This window comes from Telopea speciosissima, chromosome 5, assembly GCF_018873765.1.
Source record: "Telopea speciosissima isolate NSW1024214 ecotype Mountain lineage chromosome 5, Tspe_v1, whole genome shotgun sequence".
NCBI lineage: Eukaryota > Viridiplantae > Streptophyta > Magnoliopsida > Proteales > Proteaceae > Telopea > Telopea speciosissima.
The window spans coordinates 289,577-305,383 of NC_057920.1; the positions used below are offsets into that span (position 1 = coordinate 289,577).

The 15,807-nt window shown below is 36.8% G+C and overlaps 1 protein-coding gene across 1 annotated transcript; it reads right to left on the minus strand.

Annotated features, from left to right (window-relative positions):
- Nucleotides 1-1,203: 1,203 nt before the first annotated feature.
- LOC122662465 (PHAF1 protein At3g51130) lies at nt 1,204-13,567 on the minus strand. Its single transcript, XM_043858097.1, has 15 exons — nt 13,377-13,567; nt 12,860-12,942; nt 11,477-11,551; nt 10,109-10,176; nt 9,928-10,033; nt 9,755-9,815; nt 9,499-9,665; nt 9,047-9,109; nt 7,840-7,887; nt 4,918-5,031; nt 4,717-4,816; nt 4,346-4,419; nt 2,129-2,233; nt 1,960-2,021; nt 1,204-1,403 (listed from the first exon to the last, which is right to left on the minus strand). The coding sequence occupies exons 1-14, from the start codon at nt 13,471-13,473 to the stop codon at nt 1,974-1,976; spliced, it is 1,209 nt and encodes a 402-aa protein (XP_043714032.1). The 5' UTR covers nt 13,474-13,567; the 3' UTR covers nt 1,204-1,403; nt 1,960-1,973.
- Nucleotides 13,568-15,807: the final 2,240 nt, after the last annotated feature.

Below are 15,807 nucleotides of genomic sequence, written 5' to 3' on the forward strand. Positions count from 1 at the left end.
GGCCTCTGACTATATATATATATATATATATGCAACTTTACCTATTTTATTTCTTTTCTTTACTTTCCACTTGCTTGCAAACTGCAGCCACAAGTAATCCCTAACCCTAACTTTTTTAAGCTCCCATACCCAAACTGATGGGGAAACCAACTCTCATTTGAAGGTATTTCCTAAAAGCTATTGGTCAGCTGAGAGACGTGAATGAAGAGACAAAGAGCTTTATAGCTGACCAGAAAGTAAAGAAAGCTAATGTGGAACAGGTTCTGTTTGTATCACTCCAGAAAATACACGTAAGAAAAGGTGGATGACAGGGTAGAACTCCATCAAAGTAAAATTAATAACTGGAATCTAAGGGAAAAGAGAAAAAAGACAGTTGCAACCACACATCACAAGGGTCTCAGAAGAATCATTAAATAGCTAATCATCTACCACTACTGCTACTACCTTACACGCATGACTCTGCATCTCCCCAACAACCCATTTTGTTGGACTCCGTACTACTATGTGAAGCACAGCACAAATGGAATCTGCCCATTGAACCTTCTTAAACTGATGGTGAGGGTATCCCCACCTCCTATCATGTGTGTTGCCCACCGTCTTGGTTGATGTCTGTATTTAATATCACTTCCACAGTTTTCTCATTAAGTGATTCTTACAGCAAATGAACATTTATGACTAACGGTTCGCGCAAAGAAATTAGGAAATGATTCTAAGAGTGAACATGGAAAAAAAAAACATCTCCCAAAAAACTGCAACTTGTGCAAAAACAGATCCGTGGTCAATATAGCTCCAAGGAATTAATATATTAGAAACAGCAACAACTACTACAAATAAAGGAAAGTTGATTCAGATAGCAAAGCTTGATCATTTGCAAAGATGAACAATGCCACTGAGCTGTGATAGAATGCAAAACATGAGCGTTTCAAGAACATGCAAAATTACTCTTTTGAGCATTGGATATGAAGAATGCTAAGAATGACTTGAGATGAAGCAGCAGATGTTACTGCTACTGCTACTAAATTAACGTGAGATACGGCCTCAGAGACTAATGGAACAAATCCGCATAGTCAAACCCAAATAATTGAGTGCTATTTTTTTTTTTTAATAACAAAATTGCAATCGTCAAGTTGATAAAAGATTTAAGGATTCTCATCAAATGAATGGATTATATCAATAGAACCAATCTAAAGGAAAGGCATGCAATTAGTGACCCACAGGAGAAAAAATATTCCATTGCAAATCTAATTAGGAATGATATTTAATCAAATCCATAAGATTACAGTATCATTACTGTACACTTTATTGTTACATATCTGTACAATTTACATCAATGCTTGTTGCACTGATGACGATTAGTACAACAATACTTCATCACCAATGACTGTACAAAATGCAAGCATTCCCTGCAAGAAAGGAATTCCCAAACCAAATTAATTTGATTAAAAAAAAAAAAAAGGAAGAAACACAAACAATGCCCAAACTAAACCACCAACACTAATCACAAAAGGACAAGTTGCGAGCCAAGTCAAGGCTATCCAAGAGCTCAACCACTTAGTCAGTAATATATCTCCAAGTCTACCAAATTTAAAGTTTCCGTAGGAACTTTTGTTGGACAAGAAGGATAAGTCATCGATTTAATTGATCGTTGATGTAAATTTTGCTGTGGGCGAGCCTTGGCGCAACGGTTAGGTTGCGCTATTGCAACCTGTTGGTTGCGGATTCAAAACTTGGAAACAGCCTCTCCTGCGAAGCAAGGGGTAAGGCTGCGTACATTTGCCTCTCCCAGACCATGCAGTAGTGGGACGCTCTATTTTTAATTATTGATGTAAATATTGCATAAGCATAGAAACACGAAGCTTGGATATAAAATATAAAGATCTGCTTATTTCTAAAAGTCAATGAATGCTAAGAGAACCTCCAACAGCTACAGACTCAGCCAAACATGGAAGGTGGACATACCTAATTAAATTTCTTCATGACTGAAAGAGGGTTACAGTGGCAATATACCCATTTTTCATAACCTGAAGAAAGCCTTCGTGAGGAACTCTTTAACTATAAAGAATGGACAAAAATGAATTGCTACAAAGATGAAGGAAACAAAATCAATGAGAGATAATATAATCCTTACCTCAAAAGCAACATTTTGATACCCATATACGAAAGTAGATCCAAAAGGATTGCTTGCAGAACCTTGTGTTTGTATGGCAGCTCGCCCACATTCCCCAAGGATCTCCTATAATTTAATTAAAATTCTCATTACAATCATTTCTTGAAGCATAGAAATAAAAATCAAGGAAGAATGCAGATGCTACATGGAATAAAAGGACATGAGATACCAGAATTATTCCACACAAGAAGAATAGCCAATTAGAGAGACTGATGATCAAAAGAGCAGAACGAAATAGACTCACATAACAGTAATGATAAATAAGAGAACATGAAAATCCAAACCACAAAAAAAGTAATTTCACAAATAACGGCAAGAAAAATCAGTAAAAAGCTATTTTGGAGAAATGAAAACCACGTACTAGATAATGCCCCAGGAAAAGAATGATTTGCAAAAGTTCTATCAATGAATAGGTACCTAGACATGTCTCAAGCTCGGTGAAACTTCAGGATTCATAATAAATAGAATTTTCCTGCTCAGATTCCTTGACTAATCAAAGAATCAAAATTTTGCTGCTTCAGCATTGCATACTTTGGCCTTTCAGGTCCTTACTGGGATGTTCTTTATTGTTCCAAGACAGGCGGTGGTTGCAATTAGAAATCAATTTGAACCCATTGGATGCTCTGTTAGCTAACTATACTGTAATCACCATTATGATGCCAGAACTAAAGCAACTTGAGCAACTGTTAGGAATGAATTAGGCAATTTGCAACAGGTCATAGAGAAAACATTGGCTTCTAAGATGGATTTCTGCCTCTATCAACCTTCACTAATCCTACGACATTATTCATATGGGTTTATTGATGTAATGGGCTTATTTTATAAGCCTATAAAGTAGGGGTACAGTTAGTACACGAAATTAGTGATTTAGTTAAGTGTTTGAGTTAGATTAGGATACTTAATAGCTTTTAAGAGTTTTGTTTAAATCTATTTACCCTTTAAGTCAGTATAAAAGAGTGATTAAAAGTCTAATTTAGGAATTTTATAAGGTATTTATACATGTAATACACCCACCCATCAATTAGAGATGTTTTGAGTAATCAATACGGGTCAGCATAAAAGAGTGATTAAAAGTCGAATTTAGGAATTTTATAAGGTATTTATATATGTAATACACCCACCCATCAATTAGAGATGTTTTGAGTAATCAATACGAGTTTTTTTTTTTTTTTTAAAGAGTTTTGGAGCTGTTGAGCTTGGTATACAGGATTAACATCCCATACTTATTTTTTCTCCTCTCTTTTTCTTAATTGATTACACAGTTAATTTCTGCAATTCTCTTTTATCTTCATATCAATTTCTAATTCTGATGCTGTTCTTAGCATAAAAATCTTTCTTTTTTTGGTTTCTTGAATTCCTACTACACCTAGAAATTTTCTGAGACTACAAATCTAACCATTGGGTTTCAATTCTGTTTCCATAATTAATTAGCAATTGGTTTCTGATATAAACCTTCTTAAGGTTTCAACATTAAAACTTGAAACTGATTGTCTGTTTTCCTATTACAAGTCTGATTTCAGTTTATAATCGATTGTCAAGTTCTGTTTAGCAAGTTTCATCATAAATTTCTGGTTGTCATTAGGCTTATTATTTGATACTGAAATCAATGTCTAATCTGATTTGTCTGAAACTACTATCGATTCTCACATTTGGGAATTCCTTCTTCAAGTAGCAATCTTCAGTTCCTAAGAATTTGACCATTAGATCAAGCCAGGTTTCTTTGTTATTAAATTTTTTTGGAAATCTCATTTTATTCCTTTTGTGTGATCATGTTGCAAGATTATCTCCCACTGGATCTCACTGGTTCAAGATTAGCCCTGCATTAATGACCTCGAAAAGTCTCTCCTCAAAGAAAATAAAGAACTTATCAAGTATCTGCTACAAAAAATCATCTGGTTGTTAATTGATCTCCCTCATCAATGCAAGGCCTAGTCAGATATCTTACATCATCTACTTGTTAATTGCATGTTGTCAATGTCCTTGAGAATTCTGATCAGATATCATACATTAATAAGCCTACAGAAATATGGCTTTACGGTACAACCCCAGATTCAAGTTCTGTTATAGCACTTGATTAGGGTGACTAGTCTGTATTTCAGTCTTTAAGGAACACTGTAGTTTTTTCAAACACAATATACGAAATTCCAGATTGTACATTTGGATGAAAAAACAATTTACCTTTACTTGTTCCCATTTTGTGCTTGGGGTAATGCAGTTCTTAGGAGCATTTCCTTCCTCCAAATGTCCTTCAACTGCAACAACAAAAGGTTAAATTAAAAGAACACCGAGTGGGTGACACAACATAAGGACCTTTAAGTTTAGAAAAAGACATGAAATAAATAAAGGAAAAATGCTTCTTGTGGGAGAGTGTACCACCCATGCCCAGACACAGAGGGGCAACCTGACCGCCCTGCCCCCCTTGAAAGGTGGAAATGACTGTTCGCCTGATGCTTTCCATGCACATGCGCCGGGAGCACACTCCCTCACAGAGAACTCTTCCCCATTAATAAATAAATAAATAAGTAAAGGCATTCAAGAAAAGATCTTACCATCAGAACTGTAGATTACGAAGTTGCATTTTATGTATGAATTGAAGTCCGCATGTCCGGGAAAATTAGTATGCAAAACAAACTTCTTGATTTTATGAGTCTGCATGCTCAAGAAGATGATATGAGAATTTCACAATGCAAATGAGCATAAGATGCATTATGATAATGGAATATAACATCATTGAGAAGAAATTAGAGTACCTGCCCATCAAATAATATGTCGAGACCACGAGTGAAATAATTGTAAAAATAATCCCCACAGAGAGTTGTTCGGGGACGAGGGTCTGACGCAGAGTGAATCACCATTTGGTCAACCTGAGTAGCATGAAAAAGAAAAAGAGGGGAAAAAACAGGGTCAATGTGCAAAACAAACTGAAGAAGCCTTGTTTCGTGACAGGAAATTGGTTTGGAAGTAGAAATGAGTTAACTTCCAGAACATATTTCAAGCATCTCACATTGAATTCAAATTACAAAGAATAAGATGATGTTTGTAAAAATCATATTCAATCAGATGATATGCACCGGATATGCACAATTGACCTTTCATTGAACAAAGACAACATGTAAAACTCACATTTGATTTACCAAAAACGAAAAGTAGATGCATTTGTCAACCACCTAAAATGTATGAAGTATGTCAATACATTTAAAAAAAAAAAAAAAAAGGGCGTACCCAGAGCACGAGGCTCCCGCCACTGCAGGGTCTGGGGAGGGTCATAATGTATGCAGCCTTATCCCTGTTTACACAGAGAGGCTGTTTCCAGACTCGAACCTGTGACCACTTGGTCACAATGGAGCAACCTTTACCGTTGCACCAAGTTCCGCCCTCTATGTCAATACATTGATAAAGTATATTAAAACTGGATTTCTTTCAGGAAAATTATTAACAGCTTCGTTAGAGGCAATCAACTGATCGCCTAAGTATAGCATGGGTCGTGACTCCATCTGATATAGTTCCACATAAACTTTAGTACAGAAAATAGAGGCCCCCATAGCATTGGCAAGAGGATGACAACTAAGTACAGTTGCAGTTATGATTGTCCCATAGTTAACACAACCTGCGGTGGCACAAATACCGTTAGAAAGTAACAGCAATACCACCCATCAGCACTCCCCTTGATGCAGTATACAGACACCACAACCATCATAGGTTGTCCTGACTCAGTAGAAGCAACAAGTGCCAATGTCATCTGCAGCTGCAGCCTGCGAAAAGTTTTTCAAAGAACATAGCTCTACCATGATGCCTGAAGCCTGATACTGCCAAACATAAACATGCTTATTTGAGGACTAAGAGAGCCTCACTTAGCCCACCATCATACAGAACATGAGCACCGGTTTTAAGCATAACAGCTGTCAAAACGGATCTCAAGCAAGAACACAAGAGCTCTAACAAACTTATCATCCAAGGACTTCAGCTGTTCTATGTCCCTTTTCTCTGTAGTTCTTTGACGAGCTATCTTTTTTCCAAACACTTTATAAGTTTCCCCTTATTACCTCAGGCATGGTGGCAGAACAGCCAGATCTTTTGGCTAAGCTATTAGCAAAACCCTATAAAGCGTGATAGCTATATAATCCATTCCCCCACCACGACATTATCAGCACAGCCACCACTTGTCACAGAACCACACCCAAATAGGTTTTAATTTTTTTTTTCCTCGGGCCTTCACTCAAAAAAACAACAACAACAACAAACTCAGCTTTATCCCAACTTAATTGGGTCGGCTACATGGATCCAAACAAAACAAAGTAGGGAAAGCTGAGGCCTAAACAAAAAAGGGGAATGAAGAGATGGAAAATGAGATGAGAAATGAACAATGGAAAATAAAAAGAAAAATAAAAGATGAAAGTAAGAGGAAAGAGGCACAGCCCAGCAAGTCAGGAGAATCTTAGCTAAATGGGGTCTGCTGCATGGATCCTTGCCCTCCAACAGGCTCTATCCGAGGTCATACTTGATACAAGGCCTAGACTATGCCATAGTTGTCACGGCGTCCAGGCGACCCAAGGCGCTGGGGAGTGCCCAAAATCAAAGCGACACCAATTAGGCAGGTAAGGCGTCCAAGGCGCCTGGACACCTAGGTGTCGCCTAGGCGGCATCTAGGCGATGCCTTGACAACTATGGACTATGCATGTCCTTCCTCACACCGTCTCCTATGGTCATTTTAGGCCTGCTCATAGCTCTTTTAGCTCCTTCAATCGGGATCATATCACTCCTCCTTATTGGGGCGTCCCTAGGTCTCCGTTGAACATGCCCATACCACCTCAAACAACTCTTTCAGAGCTTGTCATTGATCAGGGCCTTCACTCAAAAAAAAATCAATTAAATCTTTTACTAGTCAAAACTAGTTTTATAACTTGGGATCCATTCTGTATCCTAGTATCAGCAGAAATTGTCTTCAGTTCAAATATAGTTTTACCCTGTTGTCATTGAATTGGACCTGGTTTCATTTTTCCATATTATAAACTCTACTTTATCTTGCGTACCTTCATGATGTCATAAGTTATATATGTACATTGTGGATCATGAAATGCTTTTAATTCTTTGCAGAATTATAGCCTTCATATAATTTTAATCATCCGACATAAAGCAACGAATTCTAAAATCTTCTTGTGCAATATAATCAGATGATCTTAAGATCATGTTATGTTTCATAGATGTGTGTTGTCCCTTTTATATGTACCAGTCAAATTTCCTCATACTTTATGCATAAATAAGTAGAGGGAATAGACGGAAAAATAGCCAATGGAAACCACTAAAGTCACTAAATTTGTAACAATAAATACCCCAATGCAATAGATATGAAGCAAGAAATCCAATACGGGAGAGCTTCCAGATTCAAAGAAAATATCAAAATGGTACTTCATATTTGCATAAACAAATTTGTTTCAGACATACATTGGCAATGTCACTTTTATCACACAGATATTTTCATTAACGTAATCAAGAGTTGCAAAACAGAAACACCTAAATTTGCCATGTTTTTCACAATTCAATCATGTCAACAAAAAAGTCTCTGAAGCATCCAAATTTCTCTGGCTTTAAGTTGTTGGCGAACTATAGACTATTCTTCCAAACAGCTAATACAAATATCAGTTTGTTTAATGAATAAATTGTGTTCTTTTCACCTGCTTTTGATGGATTCCACAAGGACGACCTAGTTCAGTCCAGACATCCTGCAGCAAAATCACCGATAATGTGTCAAGGAAATGAAAAAGTGATCAGCACATCATTGAACACCCCACGTCCCCTTCACCTCCTCCTCACCTACACCCCCCAAAAAAGAAAAGAAAGTGGGTATGGAGATCTAACGGTTATCGAGGGGAATCAAGAACCTAAAAGACTAGTAAAAGAATTCTAGCAGAGCACCTCTCTACAAGAAAGAAAAAACATACATTAAGCACCAAGAAAGTTTCTTAACAACACACAAGAAGCAAAAGGTTTCAAAACAAAGTTTGGCAACCAAAATCCTTGTATTAAACGAGGATTGAAAGATTTCATATAAGCTTAGATCAAAGCATAACTAGGTGGGATAGAACTTAAGAGAGTATAGCATTAAGATGTAAAGTCACCAGATGTTCTAAGGCCCGAATTTACAATCTTGACCCTCTAAGAAAGATGAACTCTTTGAGGAACTTCAATGATGGATATGATGTCAGCCAAGCTAATGATTGAATCACTACCGGGACTAAAATGCAGAAAAAAATACAAAAAATAAAATAAAATAAAAGACGAGGAGGAAACACATTCTCCTTTTTCAACTTTTTTCTCATAATTCAGTTTAAACACAACTCCTGCCCTTATTGGGCATTCCCTGTAGCCAAGATTTAGGTGATCCGCAAATGTTCTGTCAATGATGGTCATAGTGGTTTTCTCTGATCTCAAATGTTTCCGAAAGGCTTTCTCATAAATATTTCCCAAGGACCTCTAGAACAGTAATTCCCATTTACATAAGTCCCAAGGCTTTTAATTTGATAAGCACTTTGTATCCTAAACATATTCTATCCCCCAGTTTCTCAATCAAATAAATATTTCCATGGCCAATCATACCTACACAGACAATTCTTGCTTGGATGTTGTGTATAAGGGGCTCTGTCCCCACACCACCACATTAATCTTAAACAGTTACAAAAGATCAGAAATTTCTGTAAGTTAACCATGGGATGAAGTCATGAAACAACCCAACTACTACAGAGGAACTTCAATAGACTAGTCAGCATCATATGTAACCCCCCACCTCCCACCCAAAAAAAATTACAGAAAAGAGAATCATGGTGCAACAGAGAAAGAACATGATAAGACACCTTATACTGATGGCAGAGAATTTATACTGACCTGTGGCGACGAACCAAAAGGAATATGCTGACCACCCACAGTAAACCATAACTCTTCCCCAAGCTGAAAGAATGATCAAATACAAATACTTAGATACCTTTTTTTATGTGTTGGGGGGAGAGGGCAAGTCAACACAAATGTGAGAAAGGGTGTAAATCACCAGTCCAAGAAGATACAAAGACGTTTCTATACTGTCTTCAGACATATATTTCTACAAAAATGTCTACTTTTTCTACTAAAATAGATAATCCCTGGGATAAAAAATAAGCAGGAGGTTCATAAGATGACAATACTTACTTGAACAAAACAAGGAAAACAAAGTAGTAACACAAAGCTAAGAGGAAGAAAGGAAGTAACTACGCATCCACAAAAAAATAGACTATAACTCTGTATATTTAAGAATAAACAATCTAATAGAAATGAAGGAATTTATCAAACGAAAGATGCCAAACCTTAGCATGCACCTCTTCCATGTAGAGACTGCCAGCAGGCAATGGAGGAGCTAAAGCCTTACCCATAACAGATCCTACACCAACTTTGCTGTCAGTAGAACTATCATATATCGAGACACGACATGTAACTGGGGTGGTCCCATCTGGAAATTCAAGTGGTAACTCCGCTATCACAGTGAATAAAGAGAGATGACAGTCAGATAATATCTTGTAAATGCACCTGGACAGTTAAGAAAATAAGGACCAAATTACATACCTTCCCCATCATGGCAGCAATCTGTATACTGAGTGGGAATTGGGAAAGCAAAGGATAAACCCTATAAATACACAGACCAAGTAAAACACCAAAGGAAAAGGGATTAATATCTGGGGGGGATAAATAACTAAAAAGAAAAGGATAGATTTCAGTTCATGACTTCAGTTGACTACCGGGTAGAAAAGAGTGTAAACCCCTCTGTCTTTGTCGTAAATTCCAGGGAATGTTGGACCAAAAAGTGCATAAACAGCTACAAAAGTTGCTAAAGTGGACGGTCCCCTGTAAGTAAGGATCGGCATTAACTAATGAATCTGTTTACTGATTAAAAACACTCAAGAGGAACTGCAGACCCACCCAATGAGAGAAGTAGCATAACGCATTTGAAGTCTTTTGACATCAAAAACTTCAATAAGGCGAAGCCTCTGCAAATAAGGTAGAATCTTCAGATTGTCAGCAGGTCAGTCACACACCATGAATAACATTTATAGTTTATATTAGCAACAATATTTACATTAAGTGTTTGAAATGCAAACTGCATCAGATTACAACAGACTTAACAAGACGAACCAATTTTAGTGCATATGAAAGAGTAATTCGCACCGAAATATGAAAACACCCAACAATCCTTTGGGTGAAAACAGAAAAGACCTTTTGGGTCAATAAAACTTTTTGACCTTGTTGTAGGCATCAGAACTCACATGTGCATCATTTGAAATGGATTATTTTAATGATAGTGAAAAATAAATAGTTCATATCTCCAAAATTCAAAATTTCTATCATCTTAAATAAATATATACCACAAGAGCATCCCGTGCATTTTAGCTGTGCGCACCCTCATTAAATGCTCACATTGCATAAAACATTCCATTAGACATATTTCGACAGGAAAAAATTGAAAAGGGACGAAGGCATTACAAAGAAAAGAGAACATATCAACACGGTTGAGATCTGTAGATAGGAGGGTAAAAAAAATGTGAATCCAACACAAAAGCTCCCATCCAGATGTTAGGCATCCCAACCCTCCTTTGTTTTTTTTTTGGGTGAATAAAAATTCATTAATCAAAAGAGAAAACCCCAAGGGGGATACAAAGAGAAGGAGCTAAAGAACAAAAATACAACCCTTAAAGGGCAAAATTCCAAGAAGATACAATATGTCTGTTTCTGAGGGAATCGGTATACCACAAGGGGACTGCCGATAGTTTGCTTATGATATCAATGTCCCATTGGAGCAAAAAAAAATCTTCTGTATCAGGGAATCAAGCATTCCTGCTTAGAAGACAACTTGTCCCCAGCTATGGAGACCATCACTATAGGATAGAGAGGGACTTGGCCATTGTGATCAGCTGGTTAGCAATAAGACTACCAGCTTGCAGAGGCTGTCCTATCTTGTATTCTTGTCAAAGAAATCAAGGGAATCAATTAAGACACTTTGATATTACATGAAGATCTTTAGATTTATATGAGTTCTCAAAACTCTTTCTTTTTTTCGGTTTGGTAAATTTGCGATTTCAGAACTTGTATCAATATAATTCACTGAACAATTCTGTTTTTCTTTGCCTCTAGTTAGTGATCTATGGAAAGACAAACAGGTAATTCCTCTGATAGAAGCATCAAACCTTAATACCCTTATTCCATTAACTAGCCTTACATTCTTTACACTAAATGGACTTCCTTTCAAGGGTTTCAGCTCCTGTAAAGAGGAAATAACAGTTGAAACCATACCTGGGACCAAGGATCAAAGCGAATATGGAAACCATGATCTGGAAAACTAATAACAATATCCAACTTTAATGGTTCCTGTGGAAAATGGGAAAGAGAGGAAGGCAGAAAGGTACAATCAATACACAGAAAAAAATTATTTTGAGACAATATCTCCAAAAAAATTTTAAAAAAAATCATGTATCACCATATGCAGAAATACTGCGTAAGTGTCTATAAGATTTAATGACCAAAGATTAATCACACCAGACACAAAGAAGTTCTTTGTAAGAAAACAATATCCACAAGGGAGTAAGTAGAGAAATTCATGAGAAAGTGGAAGCACAAATGGCTGTTGCGCCAGGCCAGGCACAATAGCCCACTTATAGTTGGCGAAGAAATGGTCAATATTTAATTAAATAGTCAAAAATAGAGCTAAATAGATGTGCTGTTGAAAATACATAAGGAATAATGTAATACAAGTGGGTCATACAATTGAGTTACACTGAATTTGACATATGACTTATCTAGGGTGGACTCTACCAATCCACATAGATGAAACTTTCCACATCATGTCCTGCGTGGCATAAATCAAGTGGCTCACTACCTTGCACAAAGGCCATGTGGCACACTTTTCAATAAATTCATTGCAGATCCTCTATGCAGGAACAATAAAGATTGCTTATCTACCAGCGTATCAAATGGGAATTCAATATAAGTAGCAATCATTTAAATCATGAACACTTTCAACTCATCCACAGGATCCAAATCAGCAACAAAACACAATTAGCCATAAGCCATCAGAATTCCTTTTAATAACCATAAATAAGCATCTAGTGTCAGATAAATTTGTTAGGAAAAGAAAATTGTAACCAAGTCGTTCTATATTAAATTTTCCTTTCATGGCCCTCACTCTAGCTTCCAAATGAGACAAGCTGGAACTCAATAGCCATTGCTAACAAAACAGCCATCCATGTAATCACATAATTCTTTTTCAGTTTTCCCTCCCCGGTGGGCAAATCAGTTAGTGGTCGTAGATTGGTTGTTCAACAGGCGCAGCACAGGTTTTGGACCCACATCTATGGCTAAAAGTCCCTGCTCAGCATATTGGCATGTTCAACCATCCATGAATCTATAGTTTACTCAAAACATACAATTAACTTTCAGCTAATCTTGCTCCATTCCATAAGACATCACATCCATGAACAGTCAAGTAGAATTTTAAGAATCACACACCACCAGATGATACTGAATCATATACAGTTTCTTTAGATAATCCTCCATAATAAAGCAAAGTTATTATTTAGTTCAACCACATGCATGAAATAAATCAAATAAGTACAATTGACCTACGCATGCTCAACACACAAAACAAGTTCAACCTGGAAAACTAACAGCTTAACTCACCTCGTCGAGGTACTTTACATGGACCACATCGTATATATTGGGCTGCTGTTCTATTTGAGCAAATGCTTCACATATTGGCATCCCTGCGCCATACAGAAAGTGATCAATGCAATGAAATGACACGAGAGAACGAACAACCGCTTCTAGAATACAGGCAAACATCAATTTGCATTTGGGTATCTAATTCCCTATTCAATGAACCAAGTAGACACATAAAATCCCAGAAAAACAAATGATTGAAGATGTATAAGGACGAAACAGTTGCTAGACCAACTATAATAATTCATTTAAATCAACTGAGGGGCATGAAGATCATTCCATCAATCATCTGGACTCAAATATATCCAAAAAATCAAAGTGAACTGCGAAATTAATCGACAATAGAGCAGTTGGGATTGGAAACATTGCAGTAAATATAATCAAATTTGGTCTTGAGAATGATCTATGAACGGCGATCTAATAATCAACACAGATGGAATTTTAATTTGACGAGAACAAAAAGGGGTCTGGAAATTACCAAGGGTGAAAGGTCCGATTCCAAGGCCAGGACGGAGATCAAGAGTGATGGCTCCCATGGCCGTGCCCTCGCACCTTCTTCTGGCTCTTTGTAACATCTCTTCTTCACGTCTGCTGTTTCTTAGCCTTCTTTCCTCCGTTTCTTTCGCCAGGAGAATCAATTACGCTGTTTATATACGTGGTCGATGTATTTAATGACGATGATTGTATCCGAATCTGGAGATCGAATCATTTTCCATCCAGAATTTTTCTTTTTTCCTTTTACAAGTTTGGTGAGTTTAACACGGTGGATTGGATTTTCGACGACAATGGCTGATGGCGACTCGCGAGTGTCAAATCGGATTCTCTTCCAATTTATTTATTTATTTTTTTTTTTAAGGGATTCTCTTATCAAGGTAATTCCTATTATGGCATGGAGAGGTCGCATGTTCGACTCCTCAACACCACCAAATCGTACGTGTACAACTGTACATCTTGAAATTAAAGGGATTAAGAAATCCACAAATAAAGCAATAAAGCAAACTTTAAAATGCATATTTAGGGGAGAGAAAACATTGTTTCGTCACGTCACGCGAGCCTAACGTGTCAATCGGTTTGGTTTCGGCTCAGGTTAACAAACTAAATGTATTAATCAAAACCGAATCAAACTGAGAATAATAATACATTTTCAAAACAAAAATTGAATCGATTCGATTTGGTTCCATTTTGGGTTTTTTTTATTCTTGAAATATTTCATATTGATACAATCAAAACAAATTTAATTTTTTGACTAAAAATTTATTTATTGACTATTTTAAGAAATCAATCCAAAATTGAAATAGAAATCATACCAAATCAGAATTTCTATTCCATTTGATTTCTATTTCATAAAATAAGGTGCAAAAATCAAACCAAACAATTTCAGAAATTGAAATCACCCCCTGAAATTGAAATAGAAATCATACCAAATCAGGCCTTAGTGGGTTTGAATTTGATTTCATATTCGGTTTAGGTCCTATTTTAAATGTTTAGGACAATTTTTTTATATCGTCGCCAATAAAAAAACCCTAAATTGTTAGGATCATAGTCTACCAAACTTTTCTCAAACACTAAAATGGAAAAGAATTTATCATCCACATTTGATTAAAAAAAAAATTAAAAGAATATAGTTTTATACGGTTCCTTATTCGATTTGAAAATAGGTAATTCGATTCGGTTTAACGGTTTCAAGCATGAAACCTAAACCGAATCGAACCTATAAAAGATTTCAACTTTGGAAATCAAAACCGAACCGCTTTGATTCAGTTCCATTTAAATGGTAAGTTTCGGCTTCAGTTCTAAATTGACATTTGATAACCTTAACGTGAAGCCCCACGCCAATGTGGGGGCCAATGGGATAATGTGCCAAGCATCCAACATGGGGGGCGGGGGTCATTTTGCCAACCCTATGTCTGTGCGTAGGGGGGCACGACCAAGCAACATTCTTTATCCCATTAGTCCTTTTCAGAAACTAGTGAGTTCGATGAAAAGTCATGTTTCTTTCTTATTTTTTAAAGGGAAAAAAGATATCTAATTGGTGGTGTTTCCTACGCCCTCTCACTTGGCACCGTGGGATGACGTCTCTGCCCCCTGGGTAGATACCCAAGCGTGCTTGCCCATTGGCCCAGATGCTTGTGTAGAGTCCATGCAACCAAGTAGAGATCTCTTGCCCTTTCTTAAATATATTATTTATTCTCCTTCCTCAAGTAAGGAGGGACCAAGGCAAAGGGTGACCAATAATTGGTACGGTTTTTATTCAGTTTGAAAATCCATATATTATAAGGTACTTATATAGTAAATGATATACATCATGTTTATTTATTTTTTTTGGGTACAACATCATATATAATTATTGGAGCGACATTCTCTGTCCAGGAGCACATCTGGATGCAAGCTGCGACGAGACACATGGGGCGGGACAGGGGCGAGGTTTAGGTCATTCAAGGGGCGGGCCAGTCATTTCACCCACCCCCATGTGTTTGGACGCACCTTGCGCCCCCAATATAGATAACTTTATCCCATAATTATTATATATGTGTATTCTTATTAAATTAACCATCACCAACATAATTGTCTCCCAATACTGGTTATTAAACTAACCATCCTAATCCGAATACTGGTATACATATATAATAACTAAGATACATGTATAATATATGTTGAAATACATAAAAATTTATAATTATTATACCTCTCGATTTCTTTTAGGAAGAGGGACGGTCTAATTTGTACCGAACGATTTTGCCTTAGACACTAAAACTGTATCGTATCAAGAAAGATTCCTTTTTTAGATACCGAAATCATATTGATCCTTCTTTTGTTTGGTTTAATACGGTTTCAAACAATCAATGTCGGTTTTGGTTCCAAATTGACACCCTTGATTGAGACAATGGATGTTTCACAAGTTAAAAGAG

Coding starts and splice junctions, on each gene's coding strand:
- LOC122662465 (XM_043858097.1), bottom strand. CDS start 13,473: ATGTTACAAAGAGCCAGAAGAAGGTGCGAGGGCACGGCCATGGGAGCC. Junction 11,552..12,859: donor ATGTAAAGTACCTCGACGAG/GTGAGTTAAGCT, acceptor CATTTTCCACAG/GAACCATTAAAGTTGGATAT. Junction 9,666..9,754: donor TTGCTGCCATGATGGGGAAG/GTATGTAATTTG, acceptor TCACTGTGATAG/CGGAGTTACCACTTGAATTT.